This window comes from Carcharhinus amblyrhynchos, chromosome 10 (genome assembly GCF_965287045.1).
Source record: "Carcharhinus amblyrhynchos chromosome 10, sCarAmb.v2.hapA, whole genome shotgun sequence".
Taxonomy (NCBI): domain Eukaryota; kingdom Metazoa; phylum Chordata; class Chondrichthyes; order Carcharhiniformes; family Carcharhinidae; genus Carcharhinus; species Carcharhinus amblyrhynchos.
This window is the reverse complement of record NC_137333.1, coordinates 94313369-94333163: the sequence shown is the minus strand read 5'-3', so window position 1 is coordinate 94333163 and position 19795 is coordinate 94313369. Positions and strand designations below refer to the sequence as shown.

The following is a 19795-nucleotide window of genomic DNA, read 5'->3' as shown; positions in this document are numbered from 1 at the left end:
GTGACTGGCGTTTGCATGTCCTCCCTGTGTCTGCGTGGGTTTCCTCCTACACTCCAAAGGTGTGCAGGTTAGGTGGATTGGCTGTGATAAATTGCCCCTTAGTCTCAGGGGGACTAGCAGGGTAAGTACGTGGGTTAAGGGGGTAGGGCCTTAGTGGGATTGTTGTTGGTGCTGTCTCAATGGGCTGAATGGCCTCCTTCTGCACTGTAGGGAATCTATGATGATCCTCTGAGGTTGCTCCTGGAAACATAGTGGTTGACCAAGTTTTTCTTCTTTTGTGACCTGGTGTCAAATTTTGTTTCTTTTGAGGTGCCTTGGGAAATTTTATTATATTAAAGGCCCGATATCAACACTACATTGTCTATGTTTTCCCTGCAAATGTCCTTTTGTACCTGATTCAAGCATGGGGCACCATAGTGGTCAGATGCTGCAGTAGATTAAACATTTTAATTGAAGCTGATTTTTTTGCAAAAATTGAATCATTAGCAGCGCAAACATGCTGAGTAATTTCCTGTACTTCAGATATGTATCTGTTGTTTTCACATTATATGCTGATGTATCGAATTGAGATACTTTATCTCCAGGATGTAATCAGTGTTTTGAGTTCTGTGTATTGCTGTGTCTTGAGTTTCACCAAGAGATTTAAATTCCTTCATCTTTGTTTCTTCTGCAAACGAGCACACATTGTTCGGTTGAGAAAGCCTGATGCAGGTTAACTTCCGACCCTTATTTTTTCTGTCATGGGACGTGGGCATCGCTGGCTAGTCCAGCATTTGTTGCCCATCCCTTATTGCCCCCAGTGGTTTGTTAGGCCATTTCAGAGCGTAGTTAACAGTCAACCATATTGCTGTGGCTCTGGAGTCACACGTAGACCAGACCAGGTAAGGACAGCAGATTTCCTTCCCTAAAGGACATTAGTGAACCAGATGGGTATTTATGACAATTGACAATGGTTTCATGGTTACCATTTCTGAGACTAGCTTTTAAATCCCACCATCAGCTGTGCCATGGTGGGATTTGAACCCATGTCTCCAGAGCATCAGCCTGTGCCTTTGGATTACTAGTCTAGTGACATTACCGCTTCATCACTGTGTCTCCCAATCAAATAAAAAGCATTTGATTTGACTTATTGCACAATATCCTTATGGTGAGTAAATCAAAGGGAACAACTTCCACTAGAAAACATTCAAATTTCTCTCTGACCACCACAGATAATTAACCAAAAAAAAAGTCCATCACAGACTATCTGTGCAACTGAAAACTGATCATATAAGAACATAAGAACATAAGAAATAGGAGCAGGAGTAGGCCAACTAGCCCTTCGAGCCTGCCCCGCCATTCAATAAGATCATGGCTGATCTGCCGTGGCTCAGTTCCACATTCCCGCCCTCTCCCCATAACCCTTAATCCCCTCTCTCATCAAAAACCCATCAACCCGCGTCTTAAAAATATTTAGCGAGGCAGCCTCCACCACTTCAACGGGCAGAGAATTCTGGAGATTCACCACCCTTTGAGTGAAGAAGTTCCTCCTCAACTCTGTTCTAAACCGCCCCCCCCTTTATCTTGAGGCTATGCCCCCTAGTCCTACTATCCTTTCTGAGCGGGAAGAGTCTCTCCACCTCTATCCTATCCATCCCATTCATCATCTTATACGTCTCAATGAGATCTCCCCTCATTCTTCTAAACTCTAACGAGTACAAGCCTAATCTATTCAGCCTCTCCTCATAGCTCAACCCCCTCAACTCCGGCATCAGCCTAGTAAACCTCCTCTGCACTCCCTCCAAGGCTAAAATATCCTTGCATAAGTACGGCGCCCAAAACTGCACACAGTACTCCAGCTGCGGCCTCACCCATGCCCTATACAGCTGCAGCAAGACCTCCCTACTTTTATATTCAATCCCCCTCGCGATGAAGGCCATTTCAAATATGCATTTCAAAAATAATGTTCACTTTGTTTCTGGTACCATTGTGTTCTGTAGATTTTCTGACCTTCTTAAAGATCTTTGGGCATTTTCAACCCAATATTTGCCTAGCTACTCTTTAAAAAGTTGAATTGCCTGCTGGCCTTAATTGTGACCTTGTCCAAGACCTACAATACTGTAAAACTCCAATTGACCATGAGATTTCCCCACTGCTGCCGCACAGAACCAGGGATCCAGGTTCAATTCCCACCTTGGGTCACTGTCTGTGTGGAGTCCGCATAGACAGCGTTCTCCCCGTGTCTGCGTGGGTTTCCTCCAAGTGCTCTGACTCTCACAGTCTGAAAGACATACTGAAAGACACACATTGACCAAAGAGGTGGATGGGGGTAAGGCAGTTGACGTGGTATATATGGACTTTAGTAAGGCATTTGATAAGGTTCAACATGGAAGGCTTCTGCAGAAAATGCAGATGTATGGGATTGGGGGTGATTTAGTTAATTGGGTCAGGAATTGGCTAGCTGATAGGAGACAGAGGGTGGTGGTTGATGGAAAGTATTCGTCATGGAGTTCGGTTACGAGTGGTGTGCCTCAGGGATCTGTTTTGGGGCCACTGCTGTTTGTAATTTTTATAAATGATCTGGACGAGGGTATAGTTGGGTGGATTAGTAAATTTGCTGATGACACCAAAGTCAGAGGAGTGGTAGATAGTGAAGAGGGGTATCATAGTTTACAGAGAGACTTGGACAAGTTGCAGAGCTGGGCCGAGAGGTGGAGGATGGAGTTTAATGCGGAAAAGTGTGAGGTAATTTACTTTGGCAGGAATAACAGATGTGTAGAGTATAGGGCTAACGGTAGGACTCTGAATAGTGTTGATGAACAGAGGGATCTAGGTGTATGTGTACATAGATCCCTGAAAGTTGGGAATCAAGTAGATAAGGTAGTTAGGAAGGCATACGGTGTCTTGGCGTTTATTGGTAGGGGGATTGAATTTAGGAGCCGCAACGTCATGTTGCAACTGTACAAAACTCTGGTGCGTCCGCACTTGAGTATTGTGTGCAGTTCTGGTCCCCACATTATAGGAAGGATGTGGAGGCGATGGAGAGGGTGCAGAGGAGGTTTACCAGGATGTTGCCTGGTATGGAGGGAAGGTCCTATGAGGAGAGACTGAGGGATTTGGGGTTGTTTTCATTAGAAAGAAGGCGGCTAAGAGGGGACCTTATTGAAACATATAAGATGATTAGAGGTTTAGATAGGGTGGACAGTGATAGCCTTTTTCCTCGGATGGAGAAAGCTAGCACGAGGGGGCATAGCTTTAAATTAAGGGGTGGTAGATATAGGACAGATGTCAGAGGTAGGTTCTTTACCCAGAGGGTGGTGAGGGATTGGAATGCCCTGCCTGCTGCAGTTGTAGATGCGCCTAGTTTGGGGGCGTTTAAGAGATCCGTGGACAGGTTTATGGATGGAAAGGGATTGGTTTAGGTTAGAGGGTCATTGCTTTTTAACTGGTCGGTGCAACATCGTGGGCCGAAGGGCCTGTTCTGCGCTGTAATGTTCTATGGTTAGGTGCACCAACCATGCAAAATTCTCCCTCAGTTTGATTTGGTTTGATTTATTATTGTCACGTGTTGATATACAGTGAAAAGTATTGTTTCTTGCGTGCTATACAGACAAAGCATACCGTCAGAGAGAAGGAAACAAGAAAGTGCAGAATGTAGTGTTACGATCATAGCCAGGGTTTAGGGAAAGATCAACTTAATGACAGGTAAGCCCATTTTAAACCCTGATGGCAGCAGGGACGAAGCTGTTCTTGAGTCAGTTGGTGCGTGACCTCAGAATTTTTTAATCTTTTTCTGATGGAAGAAGGTGGAAGAGAGAATATGCGGGGTCCTTGATTATGTGGCTGCTTTGCCAAAGCAGCGGGAAGTGAAGACAGAGTCAATGGATGGGATGCTGGTTTGTGTGATGGATTGGGCTACATTCACGACCTTTTGTAGCTTCTTGCAGTCTTGAGCAGAAACCATACCAAGCTGTGATACAATAGAAAGAATGCTTTCTATGGTGCATCTGTAAAAGTTGATGAGAATTGTGATACCCAAACAGATGGAGTGTGGCAACTAGGAGATTTTAACAGTAACTTCATTGCAGTGTTAATGTAAGCCGACTTGTGACACTCGTGTCAGGCTCATCGATTTTGAGGGTTACAATCTTTTCCATAGAATCCCAGAAAGAGGCCAGTCGGACTATCAAGTCTGCATCAGTCCTCAGAAAAAAGCATCCTAAGCAGGCCTTCCCCTCCACCCTGTCCCCCATAGCCCTACGCATTTATCATGACTAATGCCCCTAACCTACACATTGTTGGACTGTGGGATGAAAACTGAGCACCCGGAGGAAACCCAAACTGGGAGAACATGCAAACTCCATGATAACATTTAGATTTTTGGGTGATTTAAGCTTTGAGAACCTAAAAGGAAACTCTGTGCCGCAAAATAAGTTTTATTCTGTAAACAAAAATAAGTTCAACTTTACCAATCTGTGGGTAACCAGCAACCTAACCACAATTATCACAAGTGACTTTATTCTGAATGAGTGAATCAGGTTGGCAAGGTTGCCTGTCAGATGAGTTCTTGGAGTGCATTTGGGACAATTTCTTAGAATCGTAGAGGTTTACAACATGGAAACAGGCCCTTCGGCCCAATTTGCTGCCCTTTTATTTTATATCCCTAAGCTGGTCCCAATTGCCCACATTTGGCCCATATCTCTCTATACCCGTCTTACCCATGTAACTGTCTAAACACTTTTTAAAAGACAAAATTGTACCTGCCTCTATTACTACCTCTGACAGCTTGTTCCAGACACTCACCGCTCTGTGTGAAAAAATTGCCCTTCTGGACCCTTTTGTATCTCTCCCCTCTGACCTTAAACTTATGCCCTCTAGTTTTAGACTCCCTACCTTTGAGAAAAGATATCGACTATCTCACGCACTTAGAGCAGCAAGCCCCAGGACCAATCAAAGAGCCGGCTATTCTAGGTCAGGTAATGCACAATAGTGGTAAGCTCAAGTCAAGCTGTCTGTACTTACATTGTTCACAAAGATATGTGAGCAAGGCCCCCTGCTAATGGTCAACTCAGCACATTTGCTCAGTGCAAGTTTATGTCAAGGAGGAAAACGCTCCATGTATAAACTGGTAAAACAAAGCTCGGAGCTAAGTTTTTGATTTGATTTATTATTGTCGCATATATTAGTATACAGTGAAAAATATTGTTTCTTATGCATGAGACAGATAAAGCATACAGTTCATAGAGAAGGAAAGGAGAGGGCGCAGAATGTAGTGTTACAGTCAGAGCTCGGGTGTAGAGAAAGATCAACTTAATGTGAGGGAGATGCATTCAAAAGTCTGATGCCAGCAGGAAAGAAGCTGTTCTAGTGTCGGTTGGTACGTGACTTCAGACTTTTATATCTTTTTTCGACAGAAGAAGGTGGAAGAGAAAACGTCCGGGGTGCATGGGGTCCTTGATTATGCTGACTGCTTTTCCAAGGCAGCGGGAAATATAGACAGTGTCACTGGATGGGAGGCTGGTTTGAGTGATAGACAGGGCTACATTCATGACCCTATGCTGGGATTCTTAGTAGCCCCTCTGTACTGCAGTAGAGAATCATGATTTTTGTTGTTTTTGATTTTTGAATAGGTAATATGCCTACTTGAGTTTGCCTCACTATTCACAGCTGATATCTACATGAATTCCACTGTACCACCCTATTCACATCGCCCCAGATTACAGTCCTGTCCAAAAATCTGTAGACTTCAATTTTGAAAATACTTTTTTTCCCTGCTGTAAAGAGTTCCAAGGATTCATAACTTTGAGTGATGTTTCTAAATGGCTGACCCCTTATCCTGAGACTGTGACCACCTAGTCCTAGACACCAGCCAGTGTCTGCCAAATCGAGCCTGTTTCAATGTATACATATTTCAAAGAGATCACCTTCCATTCTTCCGAACTGCAGAGGGTGTGGGAGCAGCAAACCAGGCTATTGCCCAGAAGGAAGGAGGGGAATATTTCTGGTTCAAAGGCACAAAACCCATCATCAGGACCCCATTTTGTTTGTGAATTATGTATTGGAAGGAAATCCTCCTTGACCTGAATCCTCTATCTAATAACGGCAGAGATCCAGAGGATAATTCATGTCAAGTTAACATCTGGCTACAAGTGAAGTTGGTCTGGATGAGGCAATGTTTACAGACCATTTAAATGATGCTTGCCAGATTTCATAGACCAAATGGGAGGGGAAAGCCTAGGAATGTGTCCAGTTGCAATAGCTGACTCTCATACCGAGTTGCTATGTTCCATGTGAGAATGAAAAGTTTGGAATTAAGATCTGCCAACTTTTGTTTCCCAGCATTGGAAACATGGTTCAATTGCAATAAGAAAGAAACAGTTCCTCTAGCGTCTATTTTGAATTTTGAATTTTGAGTATTGCCAGCTACTTTTGTAGAAGTGGATTTGGACTCTGGACATGTTCTGCTGCTGTGGTTAGTCTACTCCCATTCTCGCACAGTATAATTGAGAATTTAACCATCTGGTTTCAGTTTAAGTTTGTATCATTCTCTATAAACATTTTTTATTGATGTTGTCTTTTTTTTTCCTTTGTGACAGGCTATCTGTTGCACAGTGCAGTCCCTTTATGATTGTTGAGCATCATAGAATCCCTACAGAACAGAAAGAGGCCATTTGGCCCATCAAGCCTGTACTGACCACTATCCCATTCAGGCCCTGTTCCCGTAAGCCCACGCATTTGCTCTGCTGAACCTCCTGACACAAGGGTCAATTTAGCATAGCCAATCAACCTATCCCGCACATCTTTGAACTGTGAGAGGAAACTGGAGCACCTGGAGAAAACCCACATAGACACAATGAGAATGTGCAAATTCTGCACAGTGACCCGAGGCCAGAATTGAACCTGGGACCCTGGCACTGCGAGTCAGTAGTGCCTACCACTATGTCACCATGCTGCCCACTGTGCCACCATGCTACCACACACTAGGGCTAGAGGGTGGTGAATCTATGGAATGCATTGCCACAGAGGCCAGGTCATTGAGTGTATTTAAGACAGAGATAGATAGGTTCTTGATTGATAAGAGAATCAAAGATTATGCGGAATAGGCAGGAGAATGGGGTTGAGGAACATGTCGGCCATGATCAAATGGCGGAGCAGGCTTGTTGGGCCAAATGGCCTGATTCTGCTCCTATGTCTTACGGTTGGTTGTGCGTCTCCTGTTGGTTGCACTGTGCAGTATATTCTGGTATTCTGAGCAAAGCCACACACTTGCACAGCTTAGAGTGAACATTACCCTTAACGATCAGTTCCCACTATCTCACATGCAGTAAGCCTAACACTTCCAAATTAAAATCAAAAAAATTAGCTGGGATCCAGTGAGGTAACATATTGTTTCCTGTCGAATTGCTTCATCTGGATTTTAATTTGGTTGCTTTTGGGGGGAAAAAAGCCTCAGTCTTTTGGCATGATGGAGACTCTATCCTTCTGAAATACAAAAGAAAAATGCAGCCCTTTTGCTGGATTAGATGAGATTCAGAGCTTGTGGTGATGGATGTTTGTACCTAGTGTGCTTTAAGCAGCAGCTATTTCCTATAAAAATACCAGCCCTACTTGTGTTGGCCAGCGTGATGTAGGCGGCAACCATTGTGAACATCAGGGTTGTTTCATCTTTCCAAAAAACACCAGGATTCAAATCCAGTTTATGACTTGTTTTTGGCAAATATTTTGGGATAAGTGAAGCTGTAACGCGACTCCTTGGCGCTCCCTGATCCCATTTTGAAATGATCCTGCATTCTGGTTTATGCTACAAAACTTGCCAAAGTAATTCAAAAGCTTGAAATCCAATAATAAATTGGCGTTGATGGAAGAATAGTTTGCAATCAGAGAGCCCGGCAATAAAGCCCTTCTCGGAAGCATTATAACCAAAATATCACATGGCGCCGCTTAAGGAAACATTAGATCAGATGATCTAAGTTAAAGTTTATTAGTGTCACAAGCAGGCTTACATTAACATGGTGAAAATCCCCGAGTCACCACACTCCAGTGCCTGTTCAGGTAGAATTTAGCATGGCCAATGCACCTAACCGGCACATCTTTCGGATGGTAAGAGGAAACCCCATGCAGACATGGGGAGAATGTGCAGACTTCACACAGACAGTGACCCAAGCTGGGAATCAAACCCAGTTCCCTGGTGCTGTGAAGCAGCAGTGCTAGCCAGTGCTCCATTGTGTCAAAGAGTGAGGTTTTAAAGGAGGAATGTGCAGTAAGAAGGCAGGGAAGGTTGGAGAGGGAGTCCCAGAACTTCGAGCCAAAGTGGCTGAAGTCATGGCCACCATTAATGGAGCGATTAAAAACAGGGAGACTTAAGAAGCCAGACTTAGAGGAGAGCGAAGATCGCAAAGGGTTGTGGGGCTGGAGGAGATGCCAGAAATAAGGAGAGGTGAAATCATGAAAATGAGGATGAGAATTTTAAAATCTTGACTGGGAGTCAGTGTTGACCAGTGAGCATAGGGTTGATTGACGAACAGGACATGGGTATGGAGTTTTGGCTAGCTTCAAGTTTACAGAGGGCAGTATGTTGGAAACCCATGCTTGAAATTTACAATGGTGAACATATTAATTCAGTGTCTGTACTGAGCCATTGACGTGCTTATTACAAAGAACTCAATCCAACAGGCTTTCTTGAGTTTCAACACAAGTCTTGATTGCACTAAAAGCGTATTTCAGGAAAGAAGTAAAGGTATTGAAAAAGAGGAAACACATGTCAAGTAAGCGGATAAGGGAGTAGCGTGGCATCCAGGTGGGTGGAAGCTGGATCGAGTGGTGAGATCAGATCAAGGGAGATTTGGTTGGGCAGGTGATGGCTGAGTGAACAATTTTGGGCCCAGTATTTAAGGAAGGATGTGCTGGCCTTGAAAAGGGTCCAAAGCATCTTCAGAAGAATAATCCTGGAATGAAGAGCTTGTGATATGAGGAACAGTTGAGGACGCTGGGTCTGTACTCGTCAGAGTTTAGAAGGATGAGGGGGATCTTACTGAAGCTTACAGGATACTGCGAGGCCTGGATAGAGTGGACATAGAAAGGATGTTTCAGCTGGTAAGAAAAACTAGAACCAGAGGGCACAACCCCAGACCAAAGGGACAATCCTTTAAAACAGAGATGAGTAGGAATTTCTTCAGCCACAGAGTGGTGAATCTGTGGAACTCTGCTGCAGATGGCTGTGGAGGCCAGGTCATTGAGTGTCTTCCAGACAGAGAGAGAGAGGTTCTCGATTGATAAGGGGATCAGGGGTTATGGGGAAAAGACAGAAGGATGGGGATGAGAAAAACATCAGCCATGATTGAATGGTGGAGCAGACTCGATGGGCCAAGTAGCCTAATTCTGCTCTTGTGTCTTATGGGCTTATGGTGGGGGAGGATTGAATGAGGGGGCTAGTCAGGTCAGAGGATATTGGTGGGGTGTGGCAAGTAGTCAGGTGGTGGGGGCTTGTCAGGTAAAATCAGAGGGTCAAGGGTCAGAAAGTTGGGTTTTGGGGGGCAGTCAGATTGGTTTGAGGGGAATCGGAATCAGGGCTATGTTGGGGGCTAGTCTGCTCGGGGGGGGGGGGGGGCGGAGGGAGTCAGAGGGTTGGGAGAGGGAGTCAAGGGGGAAGTCTGGCGGGTCAGTGTAGAGTGATTGGGGGATCATTTGTACAGTTATCTAGGAATTATTAGACTAGGATTTTTCTGCCTAAATTCCCTGGATAACTATTCCACTCAGGAAGTCAGGACAATCTGAAGTTGGGGAGCAGGGAATTGCATTGGAGGTACATTGAGACTATTGTTAGACTATTAATCACTGGACTATTATCGTTAAACCATTAATCCAGAAATTCAGCTAAAGTTTTGGGGACCCCGGTTCAAATCCCACCACAGCAGCTGGTGGAATTTCAATTCAATAAAAAATATCTGGAATCAAGAATCTACTGATGACCATGAAACCATTGTCATTTGTCAGAAAAACCCATTTAGTTCAATAATGTCCTTTAGGGAAGAAAATCTGCCGCCCTTACCTAGTCTGGCCAAATGTGTTTCCAGAGCCACAGCAATGTGGTTGACTCAATATGGAGTTTGCACATTCTCCCCATGTCTGCATGGGTTTCCTCTGGTTTCCTCCCATGGTCTAAAGATGTGCAGATTAGGTTGATTGGCCATGTTAAATTGCCCCTCGATGTCAAGGGTACGAGTAGAGTAAATATGTGGGGTGATTGGGATAGGACCTGGGTGGGATTGTTGTCAGTGCAGACTCTATGGGCTGAATGGCCTCTTTTGGCAGTGTAGAGATTCTATGCCTCTCAACTGCCCTCAGGCAATTAGGGATGGGCAATAAATGCTGGCCAGCCAGCGATGCCCTTGTCCCGTGACTGAATAAAAATGAGATCCCTGAGGGGTTCCTTAGTGCAGCTTGATTAGTTACTTATGATCTCCGACTATCCAGAGGCTAGAAGATCTGGGCTGACGTAGCAGAGGGGTGAAACCGTAGATCATTATCCAAAAGCATATCGAAAAGGAGTGGTGAGAGTTGCAAGGACAATCTCAATTTTGATGGAAGTTCAATTAGCCGCAGTTGAGAGTTCAGAGGGAAAAAAAAAGCTGTTTTTCAATCTGCTTGTGCTCGAGTTTATATTGAGGTTTCCCACCAGCACAGCTGCTTAGCAGATGTTTATGCTTGTTGCATTGAAGGGTCATGTGATATTTTGGTTTGCTTTCAATAGAAGCATCTTGGAACAATAACTTTACTATGATTTATGGGATTATCCAACATGTTGAAACTTTACATGTAGGGTGTTGTTTCTGAATGGTTTAGTCGATTGAAGCAAGCCTAATATTCGCTGAGATCCGCTACTGGGATGGCTAACTGAGTGATTCTGTGCTTTTGGAAAATAGTGGTTTCTCTTAAAAGCAGGGATTTTATTTCTTCACTGTATTCACACTGTTGTACAGTGTTTATTCTGGTTAGTGTAGAGTTTTGAATTCAATCTTGTCATCCAATCTGCTCAACATAAACACTGTTGAAAAGACATGCAAAGGAAACTGCTGCAAATGTGTTAACCAGTTCACTGTTCAGAGTCCCTCTGAGTTTAATTTCCTTTATAGCTGCTTCTGCTCACCCAAGGGTAGGAAATCTATCTCTCCGCTGCTTAACTGGCTTCGTAAGTACTCTCACAACACCAGGTTAAAGTCCAACAAGTTTATTTGATAGCACGAGCTTTCGGGGCACTGTCCCTTCATCAGGTGAGTACTCCAGATACAGGCTTCCAACACACCAAGCAATTGTATGGACTCTCCGGTGTACGTCTGTAGACTAAACTCTGCTGGAATAAGAGCTGGTGTTCGGTTAGAGTTCCACGTCAACTTGTATGTTTGCTCGCTAATTACAGATGTGGAGGCTCCTGTCCCCACCTCCATCTTGATCTGTTTACTGTCAGCTACCGCTGTAGAAAAAATAGGCTCTTCCCAGGCTTCATTGACACTGACCACATCGCAGACTTGCACAACTGCCTGAGCTTTTCACCAGGTGTGTAACTGACTGGGGCTTCTTTGAATTAAAATATTCTATCTCAGCCCCCTGTCTTGCTCTTCGCAACTCAGCCCTTCATCACCAGGGCAAAGGTTCAAGGTGAGAGCGGGGGGAAGGTTTAAGGAAGATGTGCAGGGGAAACTTTTCCCACAGAGTGGTGGCTGCTTGGAACGCACTGCCAGAGGATATGATGGATGCAGGCACATTAGCAACATTTAAGAGACATCTGGATGGGTACATGAATAGGGAGGGATTAGAGGGATATGGACCAAGAGCAGAAAGTTTTGTTTTAGGTTAGATAGGGCATTGTGATAGGCATGGTCTTGGAGGGCCGAAGGGCTTGTCCTGGTGCTGTAGTTTTCTTTATTTTTTGTTCTAAATGGCCCTTCTTGCTGCCTCAGTGACAAACAATGTCCATAAACCTGCAATGATTGGCAGGCGAGGGGATGCTGGTGGGCCCAGGAGACCAGTTAAGGAAGGACCCCCTGCCATACACCAGCCCACACAAAGAAACCTCTGACAGGCTGCTTGGTGTGGGCCTCTCTGGTGATGATGGGATGAAACCTTTAAGTGGGCGTTAATTGTCTGTTTAGAGGTCTCAATTAGTTGCCTGATGCTACTCCCACCGCTGGTATAAGTGTGCTAGGAGTAATAGGCAGGTGAGTAGGCAGCGGGCAACTGTTGGATTTAGTGTGCCCCTGTCTTCAAAACTACCAGCATGGGTGTGCGTTAAATCCCACCCATAATTTCTGCTACTGCAGAAGGTCTGATTTTAATAGTGCTGAGCCATGAACTTCTTATTAATTTTTCCTTCAGCAAAGAATGTGGCGCCTATTATAGAATGACTGACTTGGAAAAGGAAATAACTCATCAGTAAAGTTAATTCATAGATTAATGAACACTGCAAACCAGCTAGATACGGTATTGTATTTATATTGGTGCCAGTAGTATGTTGGCCAATAATTAATTCAAAGCATCTAGAAACATTTCCCTTTCTTGTTCGGTGCTTTTTCGAATTCCCCCTTAACAGGAAACCTTCCAGTTATCTGAAGCCAATCTTAACGCACAGTGGTCCTCCGCTCACCGCCACTTTGCCCAGCTGGTGTGGCCCTATAGCACGATGCTTGACAAGTCCTCAAGCATATGAAGTAAGTACTGAAATATTTCACATAGTCACTCCAAGGTGTGTGTGCGTGTCCTGTTCTAGACATTTGTATTAATTTTGTTAGAAAATACCTTGCGCACGATACGCGTAAATGTTTCTCAAAGTTTACTCAACAATCTGGACCAAGATTGATTTTTTTTTTATATAAGGGGAAAAACTGCTTTTGGTCTGGTTGATGTTTTCGGAATTCTTTTGGACATCCCACTTTAGAAACCTAGGTTGGTTTAAACCCCCTCTGTACTGCCCAGCAGAATCGAACCAGCTTACTCCTAGACCTTTGGCTGGAGCTACCATGTAACTTGCATGCCAGAGACTTGTATTCATTTTTCTTTTGCCCTAGTGCAGGGATCAGCATGAGGCAGTAGCCCAGATTTTACTGCCAAAGTAAATGGTGCTTGCTGTTACTTACATACAAACAAAATAGCAGTGCCAGGTGGGGCAGATATGTGTTATACACAAATGTCCAAACTAAGCCACACTTCTTTCAATCTGATGGAAATGGTATCTCACTGACTCATTTATCTATGAAACACGTTGAATGTCATGTAGCAGTTGTATTTGTACAGTAGATGCGAACAATAAGTCTTGAGTACTTAAAACTTTTTTTAGTAATGTAAGAATTATTGATTACTGGCTATATCACTGGCATTGAAAATTAACTACTGTAAGTGTGGAACCTCATTTGTTCAGGTTTTCATTATTGCCAGACATTTTAAAATGTGACTTTTTTTTCTACTTTTCCTTCCTGCCTCTTTCTCTCTTCCTCAATCCAATCTCTCTTTTTCCTCTCTTTTGCCTGCTTTCTGTACCTGATTTGGTGTTGTGTTCTACCTTCCATTTCCTTCTCCATCCTCTTTGTTAATTTCACAATCCTTCAATATGATTGAGGTTAAGGAGATGCACGATCCCTTGCTGTGTCCCTCAGGTCCCAGATACTGGGGTTCCTTTTGTTACGTTGTCAGCTGCTCACCCTTTCAGCAGCAGGCCAGAAATTTGCTAGGGCGAGTTTAATCAACATCAGTCTGCTATAGCAGAATTCGGCCCATTATTACATGATCGATCTTAATTAATCTGGCTGATAGTCACTTGAACATTATGGCCACAGCCCTGCTGCAGTGTTTTTTTCTCTTCTCAAAGATTAAACATGTTAAATCGATAAAGCAATTGTAATAAGTCTTCGGATGCGGAAGTCCCTTCACCAAAATCCCTTTATTTACAAACTCTAACAACAGTACACAGAGTGCTATCAGTCAGCAGCCTACCTCCACGTGTGTCAGAGGAACTGACACTCCCAGTTAAATACAAAAGAAAGATTCCCTGATTGGCCCTATCAGTTGGTTCCTTAATCAGAGAGTTCATACTCCAATAGGCCAACCCCAATGGCCTGATTGTCATCATTACAGCAATTGCACCGAAATTATTGTGAGGAATACTTCTGGCAAAGTTAGCACTATTTGTATGTTTTAAACTGAGATTGTTGCCTCAATCTCCTGCAATAACTCTAAACTGCCATGTTCATTTTCCAGAATCAAGAGCAGCTTAGAGACGATGATTCTGATCTCATCCTTAACGATGGTGACCTGAATTTGACCTACGGGGGAAGTACACTAACTGCCAATGGCTCCTCCAGTTCAGGTACTGCCTCCAACAGTGTGGATGGCAAGAGAACCAAGAGCATCTCCGAAGATGTACTGGAACGTGATCTGGGAACAGAGGACCACGAACTTATTACTCGAGGCACCAGATTAGTTTTCCCTTTGGATGATCATGCATGACTGCAGTGATGTTAGCGAGCCACAGAATAGCCTAAGAAGGATCAAAGCCTATTTTGTTCTTGGCAATGAGACTGAACTGGTTTACTTGTGTGATGATTTTTTGTTTCCTTGCTCTCCCCCCAAAATCGTTTGGCTCAGCTATTTAAAATGTGAGAATGTGAAAATCTCTTGTGTGGCATTTCGTTAAGCTTTTTACTTAAGTATGAAATTGCCATGACCCTTTAGTGTACTACTAGTGCCATTGCTGTTGTAATTATCTCGTTGACTGACTGATTAGCCTCAACACTGTGATGGTTCTCCTAAAAGCCCCAGTTACAGTGCATGCGTGTTGCTGCGTGTCTGCACTGCAATCATACGTGTCGTATGATGCTATCAGTTGCAGATTGCCGCCACCAGCAGCATACATCGGCTGCAGTGAGTGTGCAGCTAACCTCTGCCCTGTTATTTAAAGTAGACAATTCTTGGGGCTGCCACGCTTGTCGTCGGATTTCCAGTGGAGGCGAAAAAGGTGGTAATTTCTTGCCACTAGGAGTGACACTGGAGTCGATTTGCTGGTGCACAGAGCTCTGCTGGGCGCGTGTTTCAGTGTAACTGCGCTTGCCATTTCTACCTCCTGCCAGTGGTATGAGCAGTTACTGTGAATGCCAATGTGTACGTGTGGCGCTGCTTGACGTGACATCCCCTGTTGGTGCAGTGTAATTGACATTGTCAGGCTGAGGATCTTGGCATGAGAGGAAAGACTTGTTGTAGGGTGGGTGTGTGTGTGGGGCAGAGGGAGGGGAAGGGGGGGATATCAAAACCTCATTTGATTAAACTTTACTTTTGTCCTTCAAAACCTTTGCATGGTATAGGGAAAGGACAGTAAACGTACTCTGCAAACTGAAGGCACGTTGTTTTCTTGCTAGTGGTTTTGCTGTTGCAAAACTTACCTGTGTGTTCACAGCATTGTATCCTTTTAACCAATGTCACTTTAAGATGTTAACTTTTTTTTTAAAACTACTGTGTTCTAGCTAATGAGTACTTTGAAAAGGAAGCTCTGAAACCCTTGGTTCATGATGCACGTGGAGAAGTGGATTGAAGAATTTATTTCTCGACTTCGTCACAACATTTCACTGTGACAACTGAAATATTTCTGTGTTATGTGTTATCTTTGGGGCAGATGATATCTATCTCTACCTTATTAATCTACCAGGGACTATGGAGCCAAGTCTGGATTCTTGCCTTCTTTAGTCACATCTAACCAGAGCATTGCAGCAATGGTAGGTAATGATGCTGGCAAATTGGAACAATCTGAAGATATTTAACAAATCATTTTTTCCTTGGATTGTTATCTAATGTCTGAAGAGGAATGTCACATGGTTAATTTGGATTCCCATTAAAGGGGTCTGTGCTCCAAAGCCTTTATTTGGAGAGGGTGAGCCCAGGAAAGGGGTTATTGTTGGATGTTGACATCGGAGCACTGTAGGTTTTAAGTGAGAATGAGAGAAATTGGTTTAATACTTGTCATGATCTTTTCAAAATCACAGAAGGGAAGACTTTTCAAAGTGTTTCTTTCCTTCAAAGTTCAACCCTTCAGCTTATAATACAAATATACCCCGATAGGAATAGTTGTGTGATTTCACCCAGACATATATTGTCAAACTATTCTTTTTCTACGTTCTTTGTAACTGGCACCATTTTTAAAAATAAAACATTATTTTGAATTCCTCAGGCTAGAGGTATCTTAAAATGCTCTCTGCAAAAAAAGAAAAATTAACTTAAACTTTGCTTAGCTGGTATCAGTCAATGGAGGGATTCCACACCACCTGATCGTAATGTAACGTCAGATTGGAATATTAGTTGAACAGGGCACAAATTTTGCTTGGCTGTAGGAATGTCAAGCATTTATATTGCAGACTCATCAATTCAAGGGGAAAATGTAGTAATTGTTCTCAGGAGGCAGCAGTAGGTGGCTGAAGGTTGTTTTGGACACTTGCATGCAGTGAGTCAGCAGTAATTACTTAGCAACTCTTCACAATTACTTAGCAATTCTGCACAATTCCCTTAGCAACTTGATTTGACTGGCAAAAATTTACAGGAGCTCCTGATGTATCCATTTTTAGTTGTACATCTTGTAACTCTTCGCAATTGGATGACACACTAAGAGTGACGACAAAAAAACATTTTGCTTTAAAGGAATGTAAGGCAAATTCAAAGAATTTTTAAAGGACAAGAATGATCTTGCTAAGATTGACCCCAACCAGACGTTACTTGAGTTCATTCTGTTTGCACTGCGTTCGATGAGAATTTACTGTATCACGCGAAGGGATTAAAGAGGTAGAGTTCTGCTGAAGCAACTGATTGCATTGATCCAATATTTTAAAAAAACATTGTCGTTGACCTACACGGGACATTGTCAAGTAAAGCATTCCTGAAGGCTTTGGTGGGCATTTATTTTAATAAAAGGCATGGTTGTGCGAATACTTAAGTTTAATTTTTGCTGTAAAAACTTGCGTTTCACTTGAGGAAAGCGTTGTGCTCTCTGGAGTTCATGAGGAAAATGTCCGAATTACTGTAGGGAACAAAAGTGAACCTTTGAAGGTTGCCACGTCACTATATGTCAGTCTTTATTTTAGTTGACATGACAATCACTCTGTTGGCGTGTTGTTTATTCCAGTGACGTTGAAACACCCATCTTGAAAGACAGTTTCACTGAATTGTGGTTTATAGACATCTGTTGAATGATGGAACAGCATTGTATCAGATGGCACTGCAGTTTTGAACCTCCTCCCCAAGTAGGTTAAGGGTTGGTTCAGGGCTGAATTTTAGCAGTTTTGCTCCATTCCATAATTAATGGCAATGAAGGAAATGGGCATCTCTCTTTTTCTGAAAACGCATAACATTCTTGTTCTTGCATGATGCACAAGATACCAAGCTTAAAGCATTCTGACAACCTTAACTTGGGGTCAATACTTTTCAGCATTACTGCGGCAGTCGTTCTCACATTTCTCCACTGTAGTGGAAATAAATTGAATAGCTTTGCTGGTGTCAGTGGGCTTTTATCAATGATACGGTCTGTTGTTGGTAGGTTTGTAACTTTTTAAACACACTTTGGTTGAAACCAGAGCTTGTTCCATTTTGATCTTTATCAGTAGAATTTGATCTGTTTAAAAAAAAACACTGCCCATACTCTGGCAATTACAACTTATTCTGTGCTTTGAAGACTAAATGGTGCATAAAAGTCATCTTTACGAATGTGCAAAACATTCTCCAATTTCATGAGATATATCATTAACCTGGCAGCTTGCTTTTATAGCTTCTTTGACACTAAGCCAAAGGAGGCTAATTCAGAGGGGTGACTAAAACTTTGGTCAAAGAGGTATGATTTAGGAAGTGTCTTAAAGGAAAAGGCAAAACCCAAGAGGTGTCACGCCTAGACAACCAAAAAAAAGGCTACCCCTCAGGAAGTGGAGTTCTCTTGAAATTAGTAGAGCAGGAGGTCAGAGAGACAGGGCCGAGAAGGAATTTGGACATTGGTGGACTGGGAGCCTATTAGCAACTACGGAGGTAGTGGGTAGATGGGACCTGGGTGGGAGTTTGGTTAGGAGGAACAGAGCTTTGGTTGATAGGAGGGTGGAAGGCTGGTAAGATAATTGCACTAGCGAGAGTATGGCAGATGATCTTTAGCATGCTATTCCATGAAATGAGAGTGAAATTAAGTCTTGCGAGATGGAAGGCTGGTAAGGTGATTGACATGGTCATGCCTAGAGGCTAAGCAAGGCCTGAAGGAGGTTTCAACAGTGGGTGAACTGAGGTAGTACTGAAGACACGTGATATTAGAGAAATGAAACGGAAGATTAGGAACGTTGTAACGATGAGGATGTGGGATTAGAAGCTCAGCTCGGGGTCAAATAGGCTGTCAAGATTGCGAACTATCTAATCAACCTAAAACAGTGGCCAGGGAAAGGGATGGAATTGGTAGTGACACTGCTCCTTTTAAATTATTTCTACTTCTTATGTGCTTAGTTAGAAGCTGCTAGACACTTAAGCAGAAACATGTGCTTCTTGGGGTTGTTTCTCATGTTATGAAACCTTCTCTTGAGTGGCAAGAATGGTGCCAATTTACACATATATCTAAACTAATTAGCTAACTGCAACAAATATAATTTCATTTGGGCTGCTCGTCCAGTATCATCGGCCAGTGATGTTCAAATACATTGAATAGGTTTTCTGATTTCTCCTGTTAAACTTAGAACCATCTGTGGGCATATGTACCCACACAGAAATCAACTTCTATGTCTGCTGCGCTTGGCCTGGTTTTTTCCTACAGCCTTGCCTCCACATTAGCAGAGTAAAAAGTCTGACAACACCAGGTTTAAGCCCAACAGATTTATTTGACAGTAAACTCACAAGCTTTTGAGGTTAGGCTCTTCTTCAGGTGAATGGAGAGTTCTGGCCTCAGACAGAGCTTTATATGCTCTGTCTCAGGCCAGAACTCTCCATTCACCTGAAGAAGAGCTTAACCTCAAAAGCTTGTGAGTTTACTGTCAAATAAATCGGTTGGGCTTAAACCTGGTGTTGTCAGACTTTCTACTGTGTTTACCCCAGTCCAACGCCGGCATATCCACATCATGACCACATTAGCAGGCCAGTTCTTGCTGAAGTGAAAGTGTGATTCTTTCCCACCCTCCTCCCCCAACGGGCCTTTTTAAAGACAAACGCGTGTTTTGCAAGTTTTTTTAATGTCAGTTAAGTACTATTCTGTCATATGGTCACTTACAAAATCATGTGATGCATTACCTAGTTTACTGCTACCAACAAAATAGTGAGGAGGGGAGAAATTTCACGAAGCAATTTCTCGGAAACCTTAATGGTTATTTGGGCCAGTGTCCAATTGCTCATGTTATCAAATCACCATGATTTGTTTTGTGAAAGCCAAAACTCTGGCTTTTGGTTCTACGTTTTCAACATGCACGCTGTTACCATTCGTGTCACTTTGTTCCCACACTGTAGCACAAAGCAACTGAGTGCAAATGTGAAAAAGAGATATGAGATCCTATGGCATACAATCTGTGGTAATCTCTCTCTCTCTGAAATCGCAGATGTAACATTTTTCACATGGAACCATCTCTTGCACTTGAGAGAATATGGCAGATAATCTTTAGCACACTATTCCATTATGTGTGAGTGAAATGAAGTTTTGAGAGAAAATGGGAATTTAAATGTCCTGTATGTGCAAGGGTTTCAGATGCCAGTTGGATAAAATTCTGTTGAGTTTTAACAGAATCAGCACTTTAGCAACCAGCCCTCCTTGTTTCTCCATTACATTTTAAATAAAAAC

The 19795-nt window shown here is 43.1% G+C and overlaps 1 protein-coding gene across 2 annotated transcripts in view; it reads left to right on the top strand.

Moving 5' to 3' along the window:
- slc9a7 (solute carrier family 9 member 7) overlaps positions 1–18834 on the top strand; it is a 156759-nt gene extending 137925 nt beyond the window's left edge. For both annotated transcript variants that reach the window (XM_080197627.1, XM_080197626.1), the window contains 2 exons: positions 12578–12683; positions 14227–18834. In XM_080197627.1, the coding sequence (XP_080053753.1) occupies positions 12578–12683; positions 14227–14475 (355 nt within the window). In that variant the 3' untranslated portion in view covers positions 14476–18834. The remainder of the gene's footprint in view (positions 1–12577; positions 12684–14226) is intronic.
- Positions 18835–19795: the final 961 nt, after the last annotated feature.